Genomic DNA, 25794 nt, shown 5'->3' with positions numbered 1-25794 from the left:
CCCTCTAATTAATCTACACCCCCTCTAATTAATACACCCCCCTCTAATTAATACACCCCCCTTTAATTAATAAACCCCCTCTAATTAATCCACCCCCTCTAATTAATCCACCCCCTCTAATTAATACACCCCCCTCTAATTAATACACCCCCTCTAATTAATCCACCCCCCTTTAATTAATACACCCCTCTAATTAATACACCCCTCTAATTAATCCACCCCTCTAATTAATCCACCCCCTCTAATACACCCCCTCTAATTAATACACCCCCCTCTAATTAATACACCCCCCTCTAATTAATAAACCCCCTCTAATTAATCCACCCCCCTTTAATTAATACACCCCTCTAATTAATACACCCCTCTAATTAATCCACCCCCTCTAATACACCCCCTCTAATTAATACACCCCCCTCTAATTAATACACCCCCCTCTAATTAATAAACCCCCTCTAATTAATCCACCCCCCTCTAATTAATACACCCCCTTTAATTAATACACCCCTCTAATTAATACACCCCCTCTAATTAATACACCCCCCTCTAATTAATACACCCCCCTTTAATTAATCCACCCCCCTTTAATTAATACACCCCTCTAATTAATCCACCCCCCTCTAATTAATCCACCCCCTCTAAATTAATACACCCCCCCTTAATTAATCCACCCCCCTTTAATTAATACACCCCTCTAATTAATCTACACCCCCTCTAATTAATACACCCCCCTCTAATTAATACACCCCCCCTTTAATTAATCCACCCCCCTTTAATTAATACACCCCTCTAATTAATCCACCCCCCTCTAATTAATACACCCCCCTCTAATTAATCCACCCCCTTTAATTAATACACCCCTCTAATTAATACACCCCTCTAATTAATCCACCCCCTCTAATACACCCCCTCTAATTAATACACCCCCCTCTAATTAATAACCCCCCTCTAATTAATCCACCCCCTCTAATTAATACACCCCCCTTTAATTAATACACCCCTCTAATTAATCCACCCCTCTAATTAATACACCTCCCTCTAATTAATACACCCCCTCTAATTAATCCACCCCCCTTTAATTAATACACCCCTCTAATTCACCCCCTCTAATTAATACACCCGCTCTAATTAATACACCCCCTCTAAATTAATACACCCCCCTTAATTAATACACCCCCCTTTAATTAATACACCCCTCTAATTAATCTACACCCCCTCTAATTAATACACCCCCCTCTAATTAATACACCCCCCTTTAATTAATACACCCCCCTTTAATTAATACACCCCTCTAATTAGTACACCCCCTATAATTAATACACCCCCCTCTAATTAATACACCCCCCTCTAATTAATACACCCCCCTCTAATTAATACACCCCCTTTAATTAATACACCCCTCTAATTAATACACCCCTCTAATTAATACACCCCTCTAATTAATACAACCCTCTAATTAATACACCCCCTCTAATACACCCCCTCTAATTAATACACCCCCCTCTAATTAATAAACCCCCTCTAATTAATCCACCCCCTCTAATTAATACACCCCCCTCTAATTAATCCACCCCCCTTTAATTAATACACCCTCTAATTAATACACCCCCTCTAATTAATACACCCCCTCTAATTAATACATCCCCCTCTAATTAATACACCCCCTCTAATTAATACATCCCCCTCTAATTAATACATCCCCCTCTAATTAATACACCCCCCTTTAAATAATACACCCCTCTAATCCACCCCCTCTAATTTATACACCCCCTCTAATTAATACACCCCCTCTAATTAATACACCCCCCCTTAATTAATCCACCCCCTTTAATTAATACACCCCTCTAATTAATCTACACCCCCTCTAATTAATACACCCCCCTCTAATTAATACACCCCCCTCTAATTAATACACCCCCCCTAATTAATCCACCCCCTCTAATTAATACACCCCCCCTCTAATTAATCCACCCCCCCTCTAATTAATCCACCCCCTCTAATTAATCCACCCCCCTCTAATTAATACACCCCCCCCCTTTAATGAATCCACCCCCCTTTAATGAATCCACCCCCCTTTAATGAATCCACCCCCCCTTTAATTAATACACCCCCCCTTTAATGAATCCACCCCCCCTCTAATTAATACACCCCCCTTTAATTAATTCAGCCCCAGACATAAAATAACTACTTTATACTTACATTTTGATGATGCCTTGCTTGCCCGCCGAGTCCGACCACTGGGTGCCTCACCCCCCGGAAATGGATCCTTCCGCTGAAGATCCATGAAGGCGGACTGACGGCGCTGCGCACGTCATCACGTTGCGCGACGCCGCGGCCCGCAACGCTCCTCCCCCTCCTCCTCATAAAGAAGGAAGTCCCGCCGGTGTTTGGCCGCAAAGGTGCTGCGGCTGTGCGCAGCGTAATGATGGGGGGTGACACATGACACTGGAAGTCATGGCACCCCCCTAGTCAGTGGCACCCGGGGCGGGCCGCCCCCCCCTTAGTACGCCACTGATCCACCCCCTCTAATTAATCCACCCCCTCTAATTAATCCACCCCCCCTCTAATTAATCCACCCCCCCTCTAATTAATCCACCCCCCCTCTAATTAATCCACCCCCTCTAATTAATCCACCCCCTCTAATTAATCCACCCCCTCTAATTAATCCACCCCCCTCTAATTAATACACCCCCCCCCTTTAATTAATACACCCCCCTTTAATGAATCCACCCCCCTTTAATGAATCCACCCCCCCTCTAATTAATACACCCCCCCTTTAATTAATACACCCCCCCTTTAATGAATCCACCCCCCCTCTAATTAATACACCCCCCTTTAATTAATTCAGCCCCAGACATAAAATAACTACTTTATACTTACATTTTGATGATGCCTTGCTTGCCCGCCGAGTCCGACCACTGGGTGCCTCACCCCCCGGAAATGGATCCTTCCGCTGAAGATCCATGAAGGCGGACTGACGGCGCTGCGCACGTCATCACGTTGCGCGACGCCGCGGCCCGCAACGCTCCTCCCCCTCCTCCTCATACAGAAGGAAGTCCCGCCGGTGTTTGGCCGCAAAGGTGCTGCGGCTGTGCGCAGCGTAATGATGGGGGGTGACACATGACACTGGAAGTCATGGCACCCCCCTAGTCAGTGGCACCCGGGGCGGGCCGCCCCCCCCTTAGTACGCCACTGATAAGGATGAGTCATTTTTAGAAGTATTTTATTTGCAAACTAACATATAAACACATTTGCGGCTGTTTAACAAAACACATATGGTTTGTATCTTCGAAGCTCCACGATATGATTTTAGACAGCAAAATGATTGGGGCAACAAGAAGAGAAGGAATTAAGGGGGCCATAAATAAAGTGGCCGATTTAATTATAAAAATCCACTGTCCTGGCAAGAAGCCATGTCAAATCCTCAGTGCATTATACATTATTCCCATTTAGTACTGGACATCCTGTAAATTGTGTTAAAATATAACATATTTGCCCTACATATAGTCACGATATACATTTTTGTATTCGAATTGTAATTTGTATCACTTTTCTTGTACAAAACAATCCAAGTTTCCTTGTATCCATATTAATTCTGAGTCTTGATGTTCACTACATGAAAAGAGCTCCCAGGTATGGTGCTGCAGAATGTAAACCTATAAAGTCAAAGCTGTCAAAGCTTTGGCAATCCTCCTTGACATTCAGGAAGTAACTGTAAATCGAGCATCCCTTGCCATTGCTCAAGTCCAATTCTTCCAAATGCACAGTAGCATTTCCAGCAATTTTCTTTATGAACACACCCTAAAAACTGCTTTGTAGAACGATTCTAAAAGTGTCATCTCATGCCCGGGCCAGAGCTCTGGGCATGTTGTAGGTTTGCCAGATTAGCAGTTGAATTAGGGACACCTATTAAAAATACACATTATAGAGAGGAATTATAACTAAAAGAGCCCTGAATGAGGTATTTAAAGAAAATGTTAGTCTGGCATTTCTAGTGCAGTGATACAGAGTGCAAATCGCATGAGCAGAAAATCTTTTATGAAAATTAGGACGGTGAACACATTGCCAAACATGGGGTGGGGGGGCTTATAAAATGTAACAGCTGCTAAATACAGCTGGTTTTCAAACACATCAAAGCTATGGAAAGTCAATGTAAAAGCGGTAAACTGTATGAGCATGCACTTTCATCCAAGTACAATAAAACAGGTGCTGTATGTCATTATTGCATGCTGCTGTTACACATATTGATTTTAGGTTTCTGAGGAAGTCCAATTGTACTTGGATGAAACGCGTAGAACCAGTTCTGTTTTTACTTTATTGGTGTATTTTCACCTTTTATAAATAAAGCTGTATATTTTTTTTTACCACCATCCTCTAGATTTCGGTTCTTAAAGAAACGCACATGGACCAAGGCATGGGTTTACAGCCCCCCAACACCATCGGGGGAGGCACCTTTTGAATGCGTTTATTTCTTCAATGTTGTGAATGCAAAAGATTACCAGCGCGCATATATAATTTATAACAGTAATACACTATGTTTTGTTTTTGTGTTGTCTTTTAGATTGTACTGCCATTTCCTACGTTTTGTTGTTTCTATTCCTGTTCACTGAATGCAAGGGGGGGGGGGGGGGGGAGACGCTGTCCATCCCAACATGGTCGGGTGTGTGCTTGGTCCTTTGTATCCCAGCATACCGGGTAAAGATATAATGGATCTGCTCAAAGCTGGAGAAAGTCAAAAGGAGGGGGAGGGGGGGGTTCACCCATCATTACTGCATGGGCGGCCCTTCTCATTGGATTCAGATTGTCCTCTGGTAATGATAATAAAGTTTGCCCCTTACACATTTTTAATTTTGCAGTTACGTTAAAGAATAATTTGACTGTTTTTTTTTTTTTTTTTTTTTTTTTAATTTTAACTTATTTAATGCATAACTTAAAAATTGTCATTTGGGGTCATTGACAATACCGGATAAGTGCATTTTATTTCGCAAAATAAAACAAAGAAATCCAAGACAAGACAAAGAAAAATTACTTGAATTCACCCTCTCATGCAAGCTTTTGCCTTGTTCTCTTACAGGCCTAAGCTATTTTGGCAGGAATAGCCCAGCTTTGTGTGCTGTAAGAAGCATCACAAGTCAGCACGATATGGTTGATCAGCAGTAGTCAGAGTTTTGGTTATATATACATATTTGTCTCCACCCAGGTGGCTTTTGCTTTTTGTACCTGGCGATACTGAAAACAAGTGCTCATAAAGAAAAGAAAGGGTGTTTAAAACCCACCACCCAAGGTACTGCTTATGCACCATTTAAAAAAAAAACCAAAAAACACAAATCTCCTGAGTGGCAGTATAGAATTAAGATACTAGCACTCTGGGCACAGGAGGGAGATCATATGGGCTCCAGCAGAGTAAGACTCCCACCACTAAAAGCTGGCCACTGAAAAAAAAATGCAACTTAAAAAGTTCAGGGTTTGAGGTTCTGCCACAAATCACTAGTTTGGGGCTCAAATCCAGCTGCTCATCCACCAGCAGCTTCCTAAAGTGTGACCATCAGTCTACCTCCTAACCACACAGGTTCCCACACCCAGTACTGGAGACATGCCACTGGGTCATAACAATTTGCTACAATGCGTCGGGAAGGGAAAATATGGAAGACAAGTTCATCTGCAGATAGTATTTTGTCCCCGGTTGTCACACTCTCCCAGTCCCAGCCCTCTGCGTAGTCTGGTTTCTGCGAGGAGCACCGCTTCCCCTACCACCGCGAAATCCACCACGGAAGCTTCGGCCCCTGAGAAATCTGCCAGAGACTCCAAATGTTTCAGTGTTCAGCTTCCTCTCTTCTGCCCATGTAGTGCGTCTGGATTTCATCTCTGAAGAGATGTTGTCGAAGAAAGACTTTGACCGGTCATAGTAAATATTTGGTCCCAGAGGATCTTCTTCTGGAGAGCCATCACTGTTTTGCGTTTCCACTCCAGAGTCTCCCTTCTCCTCGCCCTCTTTCTCCGGCTTGTCCTCTTTCAGGTTTAATTTATCTTTAAACTCCTTGTCCAGTTCCTCACGGTTAAACTGAGCATTTGCACTTTCAAAATCAAAGTCTCCTTCAAACTTTATAGCGTTTTCCTTCACGGTGGTAGGTTTGGTCTGGCCACGAGATCTGTTTCTTGTTCGCCGGTTACCTGATCTTCGCCTTGGGGGTCGCCTATTCTCATCATTTATCGCCCCTGGAGTTGGTGCTGTGGGTTGAGGAACATTCACTGGCACAGGCTGGCTTGGCATTGGACCCAGTCTGTTTCCAAGTTGGCCAATAGGAGGCCCCTTTCCCAGCTGCAACTTCTTTTGGGCCAAAGTTTCAACAGGGCCAGTCTGAACAGCTTGCTCTACCATGGGGCTTTTCCTTACTGGTATTGAGGGAAAGCCAGCCTTTGAAGAGAGGTGTACAGGATCGGCAACGATATCCGGCTCTGGCATTGCAGGCTGCGGTGAGGGGGACGAGCAGGCGCTGGATGCCGCGGCTGATGCCGGGGGACTCACCAGCTTATCCAAACCCAGTGAGGCAGCATATTGCTGGTTGAGGAGGGAGGTGGCAGCAAGCTGGCTGTAGGTTGGCATGCCTCGGAATGGGCTGTAAGGCACGGATGACTGGTAGGATGCAGCTGGGGCAGAGCCCAAAGAGGACTGGACAATGGCAGGGTCCTGGGGCAAACCATGCTGGGCCTTGGGGGGTTCACACACAGTGATGTCCTTGATGTCACTGCCCCGGAATATGATATATTCATAAACCTCTTCTCGAGGAGGGGCTGGACGGTCAGTGGGTCGATCTTCAGTTCCAAATGAGCGCACTTTGGCTAGGGCCACGGTGGAGTTGTCGGTGTCGATGGTGTAGAGGATTCCCTCATAGCGGATCTGGGCCTTGGAGATCAGGCTGATTTTGCTGCCGATGTACGGGGTGCCGGAACTCATCGTGCCTGCCGCCTCTCCCGGAACCGCGGCCAGGGATAGACTACTCTTTCTGCTCCCGAGGAACCCACTGACTCATAATTTGACTGTTTTGTGGGTTTTTTTGTGTTTGTTAGCTACGCAAATTGTAATTAAGTATTGATTAAAGATCAAGCATGTCAAACTTGTGGCCCAAAATGGATATATTTGCGGCCCACCTGCCCTGGGGCCACTTTGTGTTTTGGCTGCAAAGATATTTCCGGTCTGATTCTGGTCTTCCCTCCCACGGCCGATCGCATGCTCCTATTGGGGCGGGAGGGGGTCAGTGTGCTAAATTGGGGGGGAAGGCAGTATATGAAATTGTGGGAGGGCAGTGTTTTAAATTAGAGTGCTGGGAGGAGGGGCAGTGTATTCTATTAAAGTGGAGGGAGGAGTGGCAGTGTATTAGATTAAGGGGCAGTGTATTAGAGTGGAGGGAGGGGTGGCTGTGTATTGGATTTGCAGGCAGTGTATTAGATTGGAGGGAGGGGGCAGTGTATTAGATTGAATCTGCATGGAGGCGCTGAACGCTCCCCATGGAGATGCTGATTGGCCACGCAGCTTTTTGCCACACATGCACAATAATGGGAAAGCATTAGATTGGCTGAGATCATCAAGTTTGATTATCTCAGCCAAAATGAAGAACACACTCAAAGGACTTCAAAATCAACAAGGTAACGTCATTTGTTACAGTCATATTTCAGTCCCATTACCAAACTTTTCTTAATATGTCTAGGTAGTTGGACTAAAACATTGGTTATAAGCAAATATATCTCTCCTTAAAGCGGCACTGTCATGCCGAATTCCGTTTTTTTTTTAACCCCCCTCCCGCCTCAACTACATCCAATCGACCCCCTAGTCATCCCCAAATGCCCCTATGCCCCCCACATTACCTATTTTTTATTCTTTATTTTCTGCCCGATCTTTATTCAGGGCGCCGCCATCTTTGTGTGGGTAGGTGAAGTCCCTGTGGGAAACGTCATCTACCCACACTAGATAGCCCTGAGATTCCCGCACATGCCCAGTGAAACACCTGGACATGCGAACGGGAATTTCACCTATTCATTCATTCATCAGACAGACGAATGAATGAATAGAAAAAATCAGACGAACAAACTAACACTGTGTATCAGTGTTAGTTTGTTCGTTCAGTTTATTACAAGGAGGGAGCTACCGGCGTGCAGCTCCCTCCTTGTAATATGTAACTATAGAAGCGGCAGGGAGCAGAGCTCCCCACCACTTCATAAGCCCCCCAGGTCCCCCCCTCACTCTATGGGGGTCAATATGACCCCCATAATAGCACAAGGGAGATTAAAATCTCCCCAATGCCCCTACTCGCTATATCGCGAGTAGGGGCATGTCCACTAAACAGTGAGCAGCCTGTGGCTGCTCACTGTAAAAAAAAAAAAAAAAAAAAAAAAGGGTAATAAGGGGGGGACGGGGGGCCTACTGTCCTCCCCCGCCGGCCCCCACCCCTGGACGGCGGGTGGGGGCCATAATGGGAATGAGGGGGGACCTACTGTCCTCCCCTCAGGCCCCCACCCCTGGGCGGCGGGTGGGGGCCATAATAGTAATAAGGGGGGGGGGACCTACTGTCCTCCACCCCCCGGCCCCCACCCCTGGGCGGCGGGTGGGGGCCATAATAGTAATAGGGGGGGGGGACCTACTGTCGTCCCCCCCCCCGGCCCCCACCCCTGGGCGGCGGGTGGGGGCCATAATAGTAATAAGGGGGGGGGGACCTACTGTCCTCCAGCCCCCGGCCCCCACCCCTGGGCGGCGGGTGGGGGCCCTAATGGAAAAAAAGGGGGGGAGGGGGACCTACTGTCCTCCCCCCCGGCCCCCACCCCTGGGCGGCGGGTGGGGGCCATAATAGTAATAAGGGGGGGGGACCTACTGTCCTCCAGCCCCCGGCCCCCACCCCTGGGCGGCGGGTGGGGGCCCTAATGGAAAAAAGGGGGGGGGGACCTACTGTCCTCCCCCCCGGCCCCCACCCCTGGGCGGCGGGTGGGGGCCATAATAGTAATAAGGGGGGGGGACCTACTGTCCTCCAGCCCCCGGCCCCCACCCCTGGGCGGCGGGTGGGGGCCCTAATGGAAAAAAGGGGGGGGGACCTACTGTCCTCCCCCCGGCCCCCACCCCTGGGCGGCGGGTGGGGGCCATAATAGTAATAAGGGGGGGGGGGGATCTACTGTCCTTCCCCCCCCCGGCCCCCACCCCTGGGCGGCGGGTGGGGGCCATAACGATAATGGGGGGGGACCTACTGTCCTCCCCCCGCCCCCACCCCTGGGCGGCGGGTGGGGGCACTAAGTAAATTCCCCCCCCCCCCCCATCAAGGTGACTAGGGGTGCCCAAGCCCCTAGTCACCCACCCCCCACCCAAATAAAAAATGCCCCTACCTACCCCCCTCACCCTAAAAAATAGTGAGGGGGGAATAAAATTGCTAACCTGTAAAGTAAAATTAAACTTACCATTCGACGTCTTCTTTTTTCTAAAATCTTCATTTTTCAGCCCCAAAAAAGGCCAAATAAAAAACCACCATAGCCGTCGAACTAAAAATAAAATAAAAAACCCGAGCGCAAAAAAAAAAACCCGACGAAAAAGAAAAAACCCGAGCGCACAAAAAAATAATCCATCTTCACCCATGGAGGGCTCCGCGCAGACTGAGCTCCGCAGGGCGGGGCAAGGCTTATAAAGCCTTGCCCCGCCCTGCAATTAGCCTAAGAACACTCTGATTGGTGGGTTTAAGCCAATCAGAGTGCTCTGTGTCATTTTACAAGCGTGGGAAAGTTCTTTGGAATTTTCCCACGCTTGTAAAATGACACAGAGCACTGTGATTGGATGGCTTGAAATCCATCCAATCACAGTGCTCTGTGTCATTTTACAAGCGTGGGAAAGTTCTTTGGAATTTTCCCACGCTTGTAAAATGACACAGAGCACTGTGATTGGATGGCTTGAAATCCATCCAATCACAGTGCTCTGTGTCATTTTACAAGCGTGGGAAAGTTCTTTGGAATTTTCCCACGCTTGTAAAATGACACAGAGCACTGTGATTGGATGGCTTGAAATCCATCCAATCACAGTGCTCTGTGTCATTTTACAAGCGTGGGAAAGTTCTTTGGAATTTTCCCACGCTTGTAAAATGACACAGAGCACTGTGATTGGATGGCTTGAAATCCATCCAATCACAGTGCTCTGTGTCATTTTACAAGCGTGGGAAAGTTCTTTGGAATTTTCCCACGCTTGTAAAATGACACAGAGCACTGTGATTGGATGGATTTCAAGCCATCCAATCACAGTGCTCTGTGTCATTTTACAAGCGTGGGAAAATTCCAAAGAACTTTCCCACGCTTGTAAAATGACAAAGAGCACTCTGATTGGCTTAAACCCACCAATCAGAGTGTTCTTAGGCTAATTGCAGGGCGGGGCAAGGCTTTATAAGCCTTGCCCCGCCCTGCGGAGCTCAGTCTGCGCGGAGCCCTCCATGGGTGAAGATGGATAATTTTTTTGTGCGCTCGGGTTTTTTCTTTTTCGTCAGGTTTTTTTTTTTTGCGCTCGGGTTTTTTATTTTATTTTTAGTTCGACGGCTATGATGGTTTTTTTATTTGGCCTTTTTTGGGGCTGAAAAATGAAGATTTTAGAAAAAAGAAGACGTCGAATGGTAAGTTTAATTTTACTTTACAGGTTAGCAATTTTATTCCCCCCTCACTATTTTTTAGGGTGAGGGGGGTAGGTAGGGGCATTTTTTATTTGGGTGGGGGGTGGGTGACTAGGGACTTGGGCACCCCTAGTCACCTTGATGGGGGGGGGGGGGGGGAATTTACTTAGTGCCCCCACCCGCCGCCCAGGGGTGGGGGCGGGGGGAGGACAGTAGGTCCCCCCCCCCATTATCGTTATGGCCCCCACCCGCCGCCCAGGGGTGGGGGCCGGGGGGGGGGAGGACAGTAGATCCCCCCCCCCTTATTACTATTATGGCCCCCACCCGCCGCCCAGGGGTGGGGGCCGGGGGGGAGGACAGTAGGTCCCCCCCCCCTTTTTTCCATTAGGGCCCCCACCCGCCGCCCAGGGGTGGGGGCCGGGGGCTGGAGGACAGTAGGTCCCCCCCCCTTATTACTATTATGGCCCCCACCCGCCGCCCAGGGGTGGGGGCCGGGGGGGGGAGGACAGTAGGTCCCCCCCCCCCCATTACTATTATGGCCGCCGCCCAGGGGTGGGGGCCGGGGGGTGGAGGACAGTAGGTCCTCCCCCCCCTTATTACTATTATGGCCCCCACCCGCCGCCCAGGGGTGGGGGCCGGGGGGGAGGACAGTAGGTCTCCCCCCCCCTTTATTACTATTATGGCCCCCACCCGCCGGCCAGGGGTGGGGGCCGGGGGGGAGGACAGTAGGTCCCCCCCCCTACTACTATTATGGCCCCCACCCGCCGCCCAGGGGTGGGGGCCGGGGGGGAGGACAGTAGGTCCCCCCCCCTCATTATCTTTATGGCCCCCACCCACCGCTCAGGGGTGGGGGCCGGGGGGGGACGACAATAGGTCTCCCTCCCTTATTTTACTTTACGGCCCCCACCCGTCATTTAGGGGTGGGGGGCAATATTTTTTTTATTTTTTTTCTACAGTGAGCAGCCACAGGCTGCTCACTGCTTACTAGACATGCCCCTACTCGCGGTATAGCGAGTAGGGGCATATTATTTACTAATACCAAGTCATTTTTACTTGGTGTTAGTAAATTTGGCTGAAAGCCTTTTAGTAGATAGCTCCCTGATACCGTGGGAATTAGGGAGCTATCTACTAAGCGGCTGCAAGATGCAGCCACAGCAATGAATAGGATCGGAGTTTCATTCATTAGAATGAAATTCCGATACGAACAAAGTACCGAATTGCATCCTAACACCAATGGAGAAACAGTGCTCATTCTGTTAGGATGCAATTCGGCAGTTTTGCCGGCGTTCTGTCTAAGTGACAGGACTTTCGGCAATACTGACAGGAAGTATTGTGGGAACTGGGAGGAAAGCTAGGGATCATGGGAAAATTGCTCTGACCAGCGGAAATGAAGCACACTTTGCTCCTCCGCTGGTCAGAGCTGGTCAAGCGGAGGAATCCCATAAGACAAAGAGTCCCTACTTTGTCTTATGGTTTTAAAGAAAACTAAAGAAGACAGGAAGAAAAGAATAACAGATCCTGAGAGAGGGGGAGAAGAGGAAGAGATTGAGGAAAGGTAAGTTCGGCATGACAGTGCCGCTTTAAAATAAGTTAGCTCTTTTGTTTACTTTGAAGCCCTACGAGCGTGAAGTCGTCCAGTGTCAGTTAGGCAACTTTTTTTTTTTTTTTTTTTACTGTACTTTTCAAAATAAACCTACGTTTCTATGAAAAACTGAAGTTTTAAGTTTTTTTGTGGCCCACATAAACGTAAAATTGTTTATTTGGCCCATGTTGTCCATTGAGTTTGACATGCTTTTTTTTTAGATGGTTTGACTTTCAGGCGTTTCACCTCTCGGTTACCCATCTTGCTTATATTAAATATAGATTTTACCCAACATACACACTTTTCCAACAAAAGTAATTTTCATTTATGAGAGTGCTTTATTTGAGCAGTTTGCTTTATATTTAAATTTATGTAATAGAGCCCAATATATGCACCAATATTAGTGAAGAAATAGAAACAATGTATTTTCCCCCATTGCACACGCACACAGTAACTGTAACCATGAAAGTGTTAAATCAAAAGTGCTGAAAAATAAAAGTGTTTAGGACAGTGAATGGCTGTTCCTGCTTAGGAACTTCTGGTTCTCGGTCATCAGTAGTGGGGGGGGAGAGCAGCGCCTAGCGCAAGTAATGTTTAGAAATTATTTCACTACTTGCAACGGCAAGGAGGCCATAGCACTCATGGCACCATAACCACTACACCTCACTGTAGTGGTTATGGTGCTTGGAGTGCTCTCTTAATTCTTTCAGCTAGAAAAGTTTGTTATAAAAAAAAGAACAATAACACCAATTAAAAAAAAATAAAAAGGGTCACTTTTTTATGAGACATTCTGTATTTCCCTATATATTTTGTAGCACTTGTCATACATTGAGAGACATCTGCGTGAGCATGACATGAGCTGCATAATACATTTGTCTGAAGGCTTGCAGAGGTTAATTTTCCCCAATGACACACGCTGAACATCTGCCACAGGAAGCATTCCATTAGAAATATAAATATATATATATACACACACACATTATTGCATAATATTCTGCCAAACCCTTAAATAAATAGGAACTTGCAAACCAAAATGACCTTTTCAAACCAAATGGAAAAAGGAACACTGACCATTTGAACTCTGACCATGCTTTGCTTTCCTTTCAGTGCATATTTCAGTGCTATCACCACTGTTTGCATGCCCTTACACTGTTCGTTGTAAACTTTTCAGCCGAGCACGAATTCCACATACCATTCCAATTTTGTTTTCCCTTGAGAAGAGTTCTTTAGTTTCCTCTTTGCCTGACACTTTAGATTTAGAACCAAACCTTGCATTTTGGAAGGTCAGCTGCTAAAAAAAAAAAATAATGGTCTCCCCGCAGACATTTTCCTAGTACTCCATTTCTGCCACTGATCTTGGATTTCTGAAACGTTTCTCATAGACTTTCTATCTTACCACCATGGCTCCAGTGACACCTTTCAGCTTACAGCCCATCACATCTATCCTGGATAGGGCAGGGCCGTGACAATTTGGGGAATCTGTACACTGTCCCATGTTGGTTTCCTGATGTTTCACATGAATCCATTGTAAAACGCTACAGAATTTGCTGGCACTATATAAATATAATAATAATAATAATAATAATAATAATAAAACGGTCTCCAGACGGAAAACTGTCTCCAGCAAGCACATTCCAAGCGTATCATTAGAAGTCATTACATGCATTTCAGTGGTGCTCTCTGCACAATCTGTCCTGAGTGCGGTCAGCCAGGAGAGCCACCAGTCTGTGCATTCACACCAGGCAAACACACCAGTCCTGTGGGTAGTTCCATTCCATTTCCAGGCAGGACTGTCTGTTTGGGGCGTTACAGTTGACCCAAGTGACATCACTGGCATGCCCCGTTTTGGCCCATCAATCTTTATCCTGAGCACTTACCTCCCAGTGTTGGGAGGTATGCTATCTTTATCCAGATATCACTCTTAAGATTATTGTCTTGACAGGTTCACTTTAAGGTAAGTATATCTTCCTATCAATTTCCCTCTCTGCTACCCCTGCATAAATGGACATGTCATGTTCTCGGGTCTTTCTGGCAAAGCTATACCACTCCTAATTTCATATGGCAACATTATTTGTGCACTAGGGTAACATGAAACCGGATTAATCTAATACCAGAAGCAACGTTTCAGAACAGTATATATTTCACGTTCAGACAATTGAAGATGATGCATCATATGGGTGAGCATTGCCATGGTAACCAGCATAACATGTATTGAAGAAGCAACATCAGAATATTAACTGTAACTCTCCAAATGTGAACTGGATACTCCTGGAAATTAAAAATATAGTTTGGAATCATAAAAATCTAAAACAATAGTCTGAAACTTTACTTCCTGTGTAAGAATAGGCTGAGAATATTTTCCCAGGTTGTAAGTAAACGTTGTCGTAAATTGTTCATATCTCAGAATGGGAGTGTGGTATATTTCTCAGATAAATATGTACACTATATTATAGTAGCAAACATCTAAAAGAATTCTAGGTACTCTTCTCCCTAGATTGTACCTAGGGAGAAGAGGAGATTTACCAAGGCAAAACAAGGTGCTGTTGTGGGTACAAAATGCTAAATCTTAAGAAACATGCAATTGGGGATTGCTTCTAATTTGGCACTTTCATCCTTTTAGTTTCTTACAATGCAAGCACCACCTCCTGATTTCCGGTGTTAATGACCATACTAAACTTTATTCCAAGAAGTCATTGTTATTCCACTGCAAAATCATGCAAGTCAATCTGTGTGTCCAAAGCAGGCACACAGACCCTTTCTCCAAGCTCAGAACTACTGGCAGTGCAGCCAGTATGACTGCACCAGAGTCTCAGCAGGTCAGAGGGTAGAGTTGCAGGCCCCATTGGGAACCTTCCTGGAGGCACTGTTATTGCGGATAGCTCCCAGCACAAAATATATGGAGATATGGCTTCAACCTGCATGGACACTTGTTTGGAGTCAGACTAACCATTGCTCAGGAGAAAGAAATGTGCACCACTGGAGGGAGAGCTGGAGAGATCGTGAGTGTGCCAGTAAGTGGATCTGTGCATCTCTGAGTGGTAGTATTTGTGTGTCTGTCTGAATGTATATTTGTTGAATAAGCTAATGCATGCAAACAACACTACACACAAACACACCCATGCATTCAAACACCAATCACCACCTACAAATATATCTCTATATTCAAACACCCCTGCATGCAGACATCATCATTAAACACATATAAACAACATTCACACACACATATGCCACACAAGAAGCACACCTATATTCACACGCAGGTACTGCTCACAAATACAACCCTGCTAGGATGAGCAAATGGTAGATAAAAAGCTGGCAAGGCACTGTGGGAATTGTATGGCAGTAGAGGATCTACCTTTTGGCCATTGCTGCTCTACAGGGGGCCCAAATTTAAATTTGCCCTCTCTACATTAGTTTCCCCTTTATATGGTCAATACAAGGGAGCTATAAATAGTGAGGCATAAAGAAATGACTGCCAAGAAAGTTGGCACATGAGGGGCAATAAAATATCATTCCTCTCCATAAGGTGGGCTCTTGTATATTCAGAATGCCATACTATACCGCATTTATAAATCTACCAAGCAGTTCAGTTCTTAATTGGTACAGATAGCAAACTGAACTTCTGGCAAATTTCCGGAATGCAGACAGATCCCAAAACAAATTAAGAAACGGCCAGGGGCCATAAAACAAGACAGTTGACTACTGAAACATTTTGATATTGCCAGTATTTTTTCTACTTTTTAATTTTACGGTACACTCAAGTTTAGTCTCTGTAAACTATTGACTATGTAATATTCCACTAGTCTTACTATTTACTAGTGCCACCAAATGTTGTTCCACATCTAGCAAAAGTATCAAAAGCTCACTTACTTTGATTTATTTTTTTCACAGCAGTGTCAGGTGCCATCAACTATAATAAAATATATATATTTTAAAAGTATAGAACGCAAATTAAACTTTTGAGTAAATGTAACCCAACTCTTTAATTGTCAGAGTGTCTGCCCCTCTACAAATGGTTACAATGTCAGACATATAATAAGTATTAATAATCATCTCTATTACTTTTCTGCTTCTTTTTGACTTGTGTACCTGTATGATTGAATTCTGTATGGGCACACACTAGAAAATGTGTTTTATATGTTTTAGACATTCTATGTTACAATGTAAACAATTAATGGATGTCACATGTTAATGAACAATGTGTGATGAATGATTTTACAATAGGGACTGTAACAATGTAGTCTATTTACTTTTTGAAAATGTTCTGTTACCACAGAATCCATGACATCACATCCTGTTATATGTATGGACGCATGTTGGCTGTGTTTTTTCCCATAATGATGTAACCCCTTCAGAACCAAGATTAGGCAAATATCAAGTTTTTGTGATAGTCCTGACATGTTGTTGGTCCTGATGAAGTTATTTAACATGAGTCATAATTTATAGACAAGGTTCACATGTGATTGATTCACACGACAGTTTGGAAACATTTGAAGAGAGTCCTTTTTGATTTTTTCTTTTATGCATCTTCCTTGCAGGGAAACTCCAAGTAACATCTTATTGGCACATCCTAAAACCACTAACCCATACGTATATTTCAAACGAATAATGAAGGTGGAGCTATAAGACATTCAAACCTGTTCACTGATTCCAGGTAAATGCAAAATTATGCACTTTGGGGTAAAGAATGCACAAGCAACGTATTCCCTGAATGGTAGTGAATAAGGGATAACAACACATGAGAAGGATTTGGGAGTTGTTATAGATGACAAACTAGGCAACAATGTGCAATGTTAATAAGCAGTGAATAAGGTCAATTAGGCATAAAAACGGGCATTAATTCTCTGGATGAAAATATTATTTTTCCGCTTTATAAATGTAAGACCACATCTTAATTATGCTGTGCAATTTCAGGCACCTGTTTGAAAAAACAAAATATAAATGCACATGTATAATACATATATATATGCAGACAGAGAAGTTATTACCTATCATATGTAAAAGGTTTCTATCTGGGTTTTACACTCTACAATCTGTAATTGCAACTCCAGTATATCGAATGCAATGCTTTCCTTCTTTCTACACCATGTACAAAAAAATACAGCGTAACCTCGGAACACGAACGGTCCCTTTCTCAAACAATTTACAAGTCGAACAAAAATTGAGTAAAAAATTTCTCTGTACATGAACAATCTTCGGTATCCGAACAAATCATGCTGCAAACATGTTCAAATATAAAGCTACGTCTCACTTACGACGCATTTTAAATGCCGGAAGAACAGTTACCTATCCCCATCCAAACAATAATATCTCTTCTCCTTTCCCCTTACGCCATCAACTCTCATCATTACAGGTAAAGTGAAGTTACATTTTCATTTCACTTACTGTACATTGTGTTTATTATTTTTTTTTTTTTATATGATTTCATACATGTAAGGTATTATTAAACTGAGCTGAGGCCTGCCTTACCAGAGAGCTCTCTAGTGGCTTGGAGTGTTCTTTTAAATCAACACAATTTGATCAGCTGGGTAGATGCCAGGTGCATTCTGGTAAATTGTATATTCCAAAGGTGAGTCAGGTAATAAAAGTAAACTTACTAAACCTGTACTAACGTATCAAGGGATTTTAGTTACTGTGGATTCATGTAAAGTTATTGCTATAAGACATTTCTGCTGCCACTATACCTACTCTGGCTGACTGATGGTGCGGCCATCGTGAATTTACACCTCCAGCAGCAAAGTAAATTAGCTCAGTCTGAGCAGTTTCTTACGGACACTCTGCACGTACTGACTGCAAGAGTCATGATCACTTCAAATCACTGAAGTGATTATGGTGCTTGGAGTAATCTTCTAAGTCACTGCTGGAATAGAATAATTTACTAGCTGCCAGGCCATAAGCACCTGCACTCTTTAAGCGATTGAGAAATAAGGCGGCATTTATTTCCAGAATTATTAAATAGAAATTGACACTTTTCTGGAAGTTTCACAATTTAATAATATATAAAAAAAAATGCCAAGGGGTTGCCTTATTTCAAATGGTGCTGTTTGCCTTTAACATGGATTAAGACCTTCAGCAACTGACATAACAACCCAATTAAAGACCCTCACCACGCACCATAGTCACTACAGCCTTCTAAAGTGGTTATGGTGCCAAGCGTGCCCTGGTCCCCCCCTATATAATAGTCAAAGGACTTCCTTCCTAGGGTCTCCAGGTACCATCTCCCCTCCCTGGCCCCTTACCACTGCAGAGAGCCAGAAGCTCCTCATTAGCAGTGCGGCACTAGCTTAACGACGTACAGTGTCAGCTGACCATTCTCAGAAAATGAGATAAGCCCTGCACTACAAGACTTAGCTCAGACAAACAACTTCCAGCTCATTGTTGGAAATGGTCAAAGTGGGTAGCAGCACCTGGCAGATCCCTGGTAAAAAGTCAGTCAAACCGTCCTAAACCGGTTTGACTTCTTACAATTAGGGGGAAGCCGAGGCACTCCTAGCACCATAAATACTACAGCGCACTGAGGTGGTTATGATAATTAAGTTGGTCTTTTAAAGTCCGGTATCAAGTCAATGCAGATTATGAAGGAGCTGTTTCCAGGCTTGAGATTCTGCCCATTAGCACTGTGACGGTCGTAAAACTCCCGTCACACAACACGTGAGGTGCGTTCTCTTCTTCATTAACCATTTAAACATTCTTCTGAGAATCTGACAAAGGGACACTTCACTGCCAAATGTAAAATAAAAAAAATCATTAAGGTTTTTTTTAAATTAGTGTTTAGTACATAAACCTTAAAAAAAAAATTCGACACAGCAGGGCCCCATAGGCGGCAGCTGGGCCCCTGGGGGTCTGCCAAGGCTACCTGATGGCTAAATACTGTATATATAGAATATAATAATAATATTATGGAGGAAATTAACATATCTATCAGGAAACCTCCTAGTGAATAAATCTTCCCTGTCTGTCACAGAGCCCTGTTATATAATGGGAGCTTTTCAGGCCCACAGTGATATAAAACATGGACATTAGGAGGGAGGGGCCGGGCCGCCGAGCAGAGCGGTCGCAGGGACGATCAGCTCCTGCAAACAAAGACCCTGTAAGCCTGCCAAACTAGATTTTGCCCACCTAACCTACCCATCACTGCGACCCTCGATGGCAGAAGGCATCCGGAACCGGGGAGAGGCTTGCTCCCTGAGTTTTAGTCCCCCGGAGGGGTGATCTCAGCTACAACTGGCGGGAACTCTCGGTGGCGGTGAGTGGACGACTGCCGCTCCGCTATCCCGCTTTCCGATGCCTGATTGACACGCTACACTAGTGCGGACCCGGCCTCGGTCCCCCCCACTGTGGGCCGGGGGGGGTGATCCCGGCCCTCACCCCAAGGCCGCACTCTGAGACCACGCTGTATCCAGAAGGCCCGAAGTCTGAATCCAAGATGGCGGAGGCAGTGTGTGAAGGCGTCAACTCACGGAGACCGCAGATCCCCGCCGGACAGGCATGCCAAACACCTAACAGTGAGTTTCCCTCGAGAGACACCTACCCCAAGAGGCAGACGCGAGGAAGGGGGTGGAGGAGATTCACAGCGAATAGAGGCACCACAAATACCGGCACCATGCGCCAAGCTACCAACCCTGCCTGCCACAGCCATGGGGCTTGAGCCCTAGTCAAAACGCTGCGTCCCCCCCCAACCACTCAAACACTTTGCCAACCAATACCTCTTGCCCAGCAGCAACCCAAGACCAGCCACACAGCGGAATGAACAGCAAGAAAAGCCCATAAAAGAAGTACAACGAGCTGCAGCTCAAACGGACATTGGGCAGACTTGCCCCACTCACACTAACAACTGCCACTGCAAGAATGGAACATCAGAGCACTACAAAACACCTGCATACCAACCACTATGACTGCATACCGGCCCAATCTTAAGGACTTCACCATGCCCGACCGAGACACTGAGGCCACATCCACCAACGCCAGCGGCCATGGGCTGGCTAAGAGACACTATCCGCACGCTCATTGCTACAGTGTTCAGGCCTCCCGTGCAGGGTTTGGGTTACGGAGCACTCGAGGACTGATATCGCTGGCTTCTGACAACCTATGCCTTACTCACATACAACAAACATGTCTTTTCACATGCACAAAACTTGGGGGGACACGCTAGCACCAAAATGCCTACACAAGGTCCTACACAGGCACACGACACAACACAAGCCCTGACCACTCATTGCACTCACAGGGGGCTCTTGTCTCTGGTGGCCGGGGGTGATAAGCTCAAGCACTGACTCCACTAATCGCACCAGACTCAAACAAACGACATCTACTCGACTACTCTTCATGACACGCTTTTAATAATAGATGCTTGCATAACAGGCGCACGTTTCACTCCTAACTAAGCTTTTACAACACAACTACCTACACATGTATATCTTATAAAAAATGTGTGCAAGTCAATCATTTGCCTCAAATGTCAAACAAAATGATCGCCTGAGGACTGCCTTTTGCACAGCAAAAATAAAGAATATAAAAAATAAAAAATTATTCAAAAAAAAAAAATGCATTTAATTGTGCATGCTTTCATTTGGGAGGGGGGGGTATATCTAACAGCAGCTTGCAAAAGTTGCAGGTCTATTGTCTGCTGCCTTTCAAAGTCCTCACCTTATTCCTTAGCCCAGACTTTCTGTGGCTGTCCAATCACAGACTACCCCCATGGGAGGGGGGAGGGAGATGGCAGGGGGGGGGGGAGGGTATTTATAAAAGTGCCAATTGCTATTGCATTTGTCACTTTTATTTCTCTTCGTTTTACAAACAGAGAACACATTCTTCAAACATAAAGCATTTCCGTAAACGAATGTGATTTAGGGGTCCGGAGTGTCCCTTTAAGGTTAGTATCTGGTGCAGCTGATCAGGTAATCATCTCAAAATTCATGTTTGCACTGAAATGAAACTGGTTTCATCTAGGAGTTACAGTAAGAGCCTGGGGGACTTTCACTCTATTTACAAGTAATACAGGGTTATTTATTCACTAAAAGAACACACTGAATACCATAACAACTACAGCTCACTCTTGTATTAATAGTGGGTATTAGCAAACTTCAGAGAATAAGTCAATCTGTTCATGAAAAAAATTTTTTTTCAAAACCGCACCAGGGCACTTTTGTCACCACAACCACACCACACCACAACCACTACAACAGATGTGTAGTGGTTATGGTTATTGGAGTTGCCCTTGACTTCTTTAATTCTCCTTATAACTCTTATTTTTCCCAGCTCAACTATTGTATTCTAAAATGTATGTACAATCCCTTTATTAAACTGCTCTACAACACCCCCCTTCCACTCCAAAAGCACCTGGAACTGAAGTGGACTGGCAGGAAGACCACCCCACTGTCATTAGAAACCCAGCAGAGAAGTCACCACCGAGGGTCTCTGCTTAATATGCTGCTTTAATTCTCAAATCATTCCCAGTTTAAATTAGTGAATCCAGAAAGTGTTATTCACTAAAGCGTAAACTGAAATTCAAAGTCCACTAGGTTTTCTTTGTAGCATTTTAGCCTACAATTTGTCATGTTTTCCAGGATTGTTCTTAACCGTGTATTGGAGCAAGTTCTAATCTGAATTCATAAAGTTAGGCTAAAATGGCCCAGCTGCAACTACAACTGAGGGGGTAAATTGATATTACTAGATAAGCTATTATTGGTGTCAAATTTACTCACTGCATATTAACTCGGTACAATATGTAGTTCAGACAATAGCTTCGTCTGAATTCCATAAAGAAAATCCATCTTAAATGATGTAATCATTTCTGCAGTCACTTAGTGTGCAGGAAATGGTGCCTTGTGGGGATAAAAGAGTAAATAAGGAGTGTTGTAACTCAATTCATGACTAATTGGTTATTAGATGTTTAAACTGGATGTTTTTTGTATCATATTAGCACATTTACAGCCTCCTGTGAAATTGAAAACATGTACACCCCATGAGAGTTCAGAATCTGTGCTAGAGGCAGAGTACAAACCTGTTATAGACTGAAAGAAAACCAGATAATTCTCTAATTACAAGTCAATAGTAAATCACGGTTTTCATGTTTAAGTGGTATTGCTGCGCAAAGCAACTATAAGAAACCCGTACAGTTATGAATGAGACCTGCATTAACTGTATATCTATGACAAGGTAATTAAAGGAACACTATAGTGTCAGGAATACAAAACATGTATACCTGACACAAAAGTCCTGGTATGGCTTTTTAGGTCCACATTCCCCCTTCTGATTGTGCTGAAAAGTTGTTTTTAAAACACCTTTTTTCCCCCTCACACAGAGATCTTTCAACTTGACGATCTCAGCCAATCCAATGCTTTGCCATAGAAAAGCATTGGGAGGCTATTGCACATGTGCGGCAAAACACCATGCTGCGCCAATCAGCATCTCCTCATAGAGATGCATTGAATCAATGCATCTCTATGGGGAACGTTCAGGGTCTCCACGCAGGGTGCGTACATGCTGAACACCAGTGCAGCTCACTGTGCAGCACCTCTAGTACCCATCTGAAGAGTGGCCACTAGAGGCGTCACTACATAGCAATGTAAACACTGCCTTTTCTCAGAAAAGGCAGTGTTTACAGTGCCAAGACTGCAGGAACATACTTTAAGCTGTAGTGGTTCTGGTGACTATAGTGTCCCTTTAATAGATTTATTCACTAAACTCACAATTACAGCAAAATGAAAACTGAATGGAAAAGGTCAGGCAAAAGAGCCAAGCTTTGACTATAGAGGAGTAGGAGAATTGTTCTCGAACAGGTATCTTGGGGTATGTTTTGCCATTTAGACTTTAATTTGTTACAATTCAGAGTTTTGTAAAGTGTCACTTCCCAGGAATTGTAATATAATGTTTTACTTATTCCTCATATATAAACACATATGTATTTGTTAGGTGTGAAATATAAACCCAAACCACCATGTCCTGCAACAGGGTGCCTCCATCTTAGCTCCCTGTCAATCATTGTTCTAGATTCTGTCCTCCGCACCGGGCAGTCCGTATAGTGTAGATGAGAAATTAAATAATGGTTTTTTTTTTCTCCACTCCATTTCAAATGTTTTCCGTGGTTTTGCATTGTTGGGACTGGTTTATGGTATATATTGCTAAATAAATATACAGTTAAAAGAAAGCAGATCATAAAAAAATTAAAAAAGGAGGATACAGCGGCATGGTCACCCCATACCAAAAATTTGATTTGTATTTCATAAAGATCAAACCTTTATGAAATACTCAAATTGACTGTTTTGGAATTTCAGGATACCAGAATATAGAGAAGTCAATAAGCAAAGCCAAAGTCAAAAACCAGGTAGAAAACTAATAACAGGAACGCGCTCTCGGACAACCACAAGGGAAACCACGACAGGGCACTGAGCAGGATGAGAACTGGGCCTAAATACCCCTCCTTTAGTTCTGATAGGCTGTAACCGGCCTTTGACCCCAAAGTCAGTTACCAGGTTTCATTTGCATAATTGCTGCTCAGCATTAACCCTTCTGTGGATTAGGTTGCTGCTCGGCACAACTTTTCCTGTGTGGACAGTAAATGTCATTAACCACATTTCTATAAGCGGATGAATACGTGACACACGTTTAGCTATAATCACAGCTTTTTCTATTATTATTTATATAGCGCCATCAGATTCCATAGAGCTGTACAATAAAAATAAATCACAGCTTTTTCTAAAGAGTATGAACTGTCAGACATTAAAAGTGAATTAAAATGTTTAGCCTAATATCACTAAACTAAAAAAAACATAGCTGATTTGTAATAAATTTCATTTAGAATCATATATACATTAATACATCATCTACCATTTCTCAAATATACATAAAAAAGTGCCATCTACCACCTCCATTTACTACCATGCTCAGGTGCCTAACAAATGAAAGAATCTAATATATGTGTATATATATATATATATATATATATATATACACACACACACACACACACACACACAAATTAGACGCACACTCTCCATTTTAAACAAGTGGTTTTCAAACCTGTTTTCTAAGAACCTGCAGCAGGCATGAACTTGCAGTCTGTCATGATCATTTCAAACGGTGAATTATTAGTAAAAAAAAACACCCATTTTAGAGGATTCACATATGTTCAAGCAGGGAGTTTGCCTAGCCTTATCTTATTAGGCATTCCCTCACTACTGTTCCAGATCAGGCGATTAAAGGGTCAATAGATCCATTATTTTACACTGAGGCAGAAAGGCAGATGGAATGCCATATCGAACATTGCTATATTGGCACACTATACAAAATACCCACTGGCTAAAATGATGACATTCATGAATAAATTCAATGTATTTTGTTATATAAGATTTTGCATTGTTGTCCTCAGGCACACCTGCTTTAGTTATTTTCCCTTAAAAAAATCTGGCTACACCTCAATGCAATACCCAGAAAGAGAAAAAATAACCCAAATGAACACACTTTGTTTAACTTTAAGCCTTCTCCTTAGAATCACTAAACACATGAGCTCACACTCTAATCAGAAAGCTGTATATAGCTGCATATTAGTTTGAAACAGACTGTTGCACTTACCTGAATGTTGTATCTCTTCCTGTTCTGTCTGTTGTACTGTTCCAGCAAGGGAATGTGTAGAGGGTGGGGTGTGGGGACTGCAATTCCTTCCCCTCTTCCTTCTCATACAGGAGGGGGCTACCTAATCCACAGGTTTGACCAGGCAATGGCTACCTAGGAGAGGTGTGTGGAGCTTGTTTAAGAGTAGGAATACGAAAATATGTGGCTCTGAAAGGCAAGAGAAGAAGAGGGAGGTGGCTCAAAGTTCCACCCTCATCTACAGGCAGTTTTCTATTGCACAATCTGGCAATGCAGAAACAACACGCAAATACATATTAAAAATCTGTCCCTTTTACTTTCTCCACCCACAACACCCTGTCCGCTCCCTACATACTTCTCCCATTCAGGGCTGAATTTATCAGCAGTCTTAAAGATACCTTTCTTTTTTGTTACCAAGCTCTGCCTGGTACATGTTTGTACAGTAACAGAGTTACAGTGCACTTTGCAGGCACACAATTCAGGGACTGTCAGAGAAGTGCAGGTAGCAGTGAGAGGAATTTCCTTGTCAAGGTGTCTTGTCTGGCGTCACAGAACGTACATAATGATACAAGAAGTTCTGGACGTTAAGAGCATATAACGTTTCTATTTTATTAAAGTAGGTATTTATGTTTTAGAAATGTTTTATACATTTGCTCCAACATATTCGGTAGTTAAACACGATGGCAATATTAGAAAACATTTAATTAAAGGGACTATCTAGGCACCCAGACCACTTCATCTCATTGAAGCTTGAAGTGCCCCTCTAGAGGTGGTCTTCCAGACAGCCAATAGAGTCGCATCCTGCTCGCTAATGGAGTTTGGTCAATAAAACAACATTGGACATCCTCACGCATTGCATGAGGATGTCAAACATCTACAAATTCCACACAGGAAAGCTTAGGGTTCCCCCATCGTTGTGATGTTGTGGGAGGAGAAGACCTAGCCAGCGCTGAGGGAGCCTCAGCGCTGTTGTTAAGGTAAGTAAGTAAAAGAGGATGT

The 25794-nt window shown here is 44.2% G+C and overlaps 2 protein-coding genes across 2 annotated transcripts in view; both read right to left on the bottom strand.

The window, feature by feature from the left end:
* MST1R (macrophage stimulating 1 receptor) overlaps window positions 1–25061 on the bottom strand; it is a 100655-nt gene extending 75594 nt beyond the window's left edge. Inside the window, exon 1 of the mRNA XM_063426567.1 lies at window positions 24778–25061. The gene's annotated coding sequence lies outside the window, so the exon portion shown is untranslated. The remainder of the gene's footprint in view (window positions 1–24777) is intronic.
* LOC134568187 (protein LSM14 homolog B-A) lies at window positions 4907–7018 on the bottom strand. The gene has a single exon (XM_063426570.1). It carries the CDS (start codon window positions 6950–6952, stop codon window positions 5684–5686), a length of 1269 nt encoding a protein of 422 aa, XP_063282640.1. The 5' UTR covers window positions 6953–7018; the 3' UTR covers window positions 4907–5683.
* Window positions 25062–25794: the final 733 nt, after the last annotated feature.

This window comes from Pelobates fuscus, chromosome 7, assembly GCF_036172605.1.
Source record: "Pelobates fuscus isolate aPelFus1 chromosome 7, aPelFus1.pri, whole genome shotgun sequence".
In the NCBI taxonomy this organism is placed as follows: Eukaryota; Metazoa; Chordata; class Amphibia; order Anura; family Pelobatidae; genus Pelobates; species Pelobates fuscus.
The sequence above is the reverse complement of the archived record's forward strand: the minus strand, read 5'-3'. Positions and strand labels throughout refer to the sequence as shown.

Coding starts and splice junctions, on each gene's coding strand:
- LOC134568187 (XM_063426570.1), bottom strand. CDS start 6,952: ATGAGTTCCGGCACCCCGTACATCGGCAGCAAAATCAGCCTGATCTCC.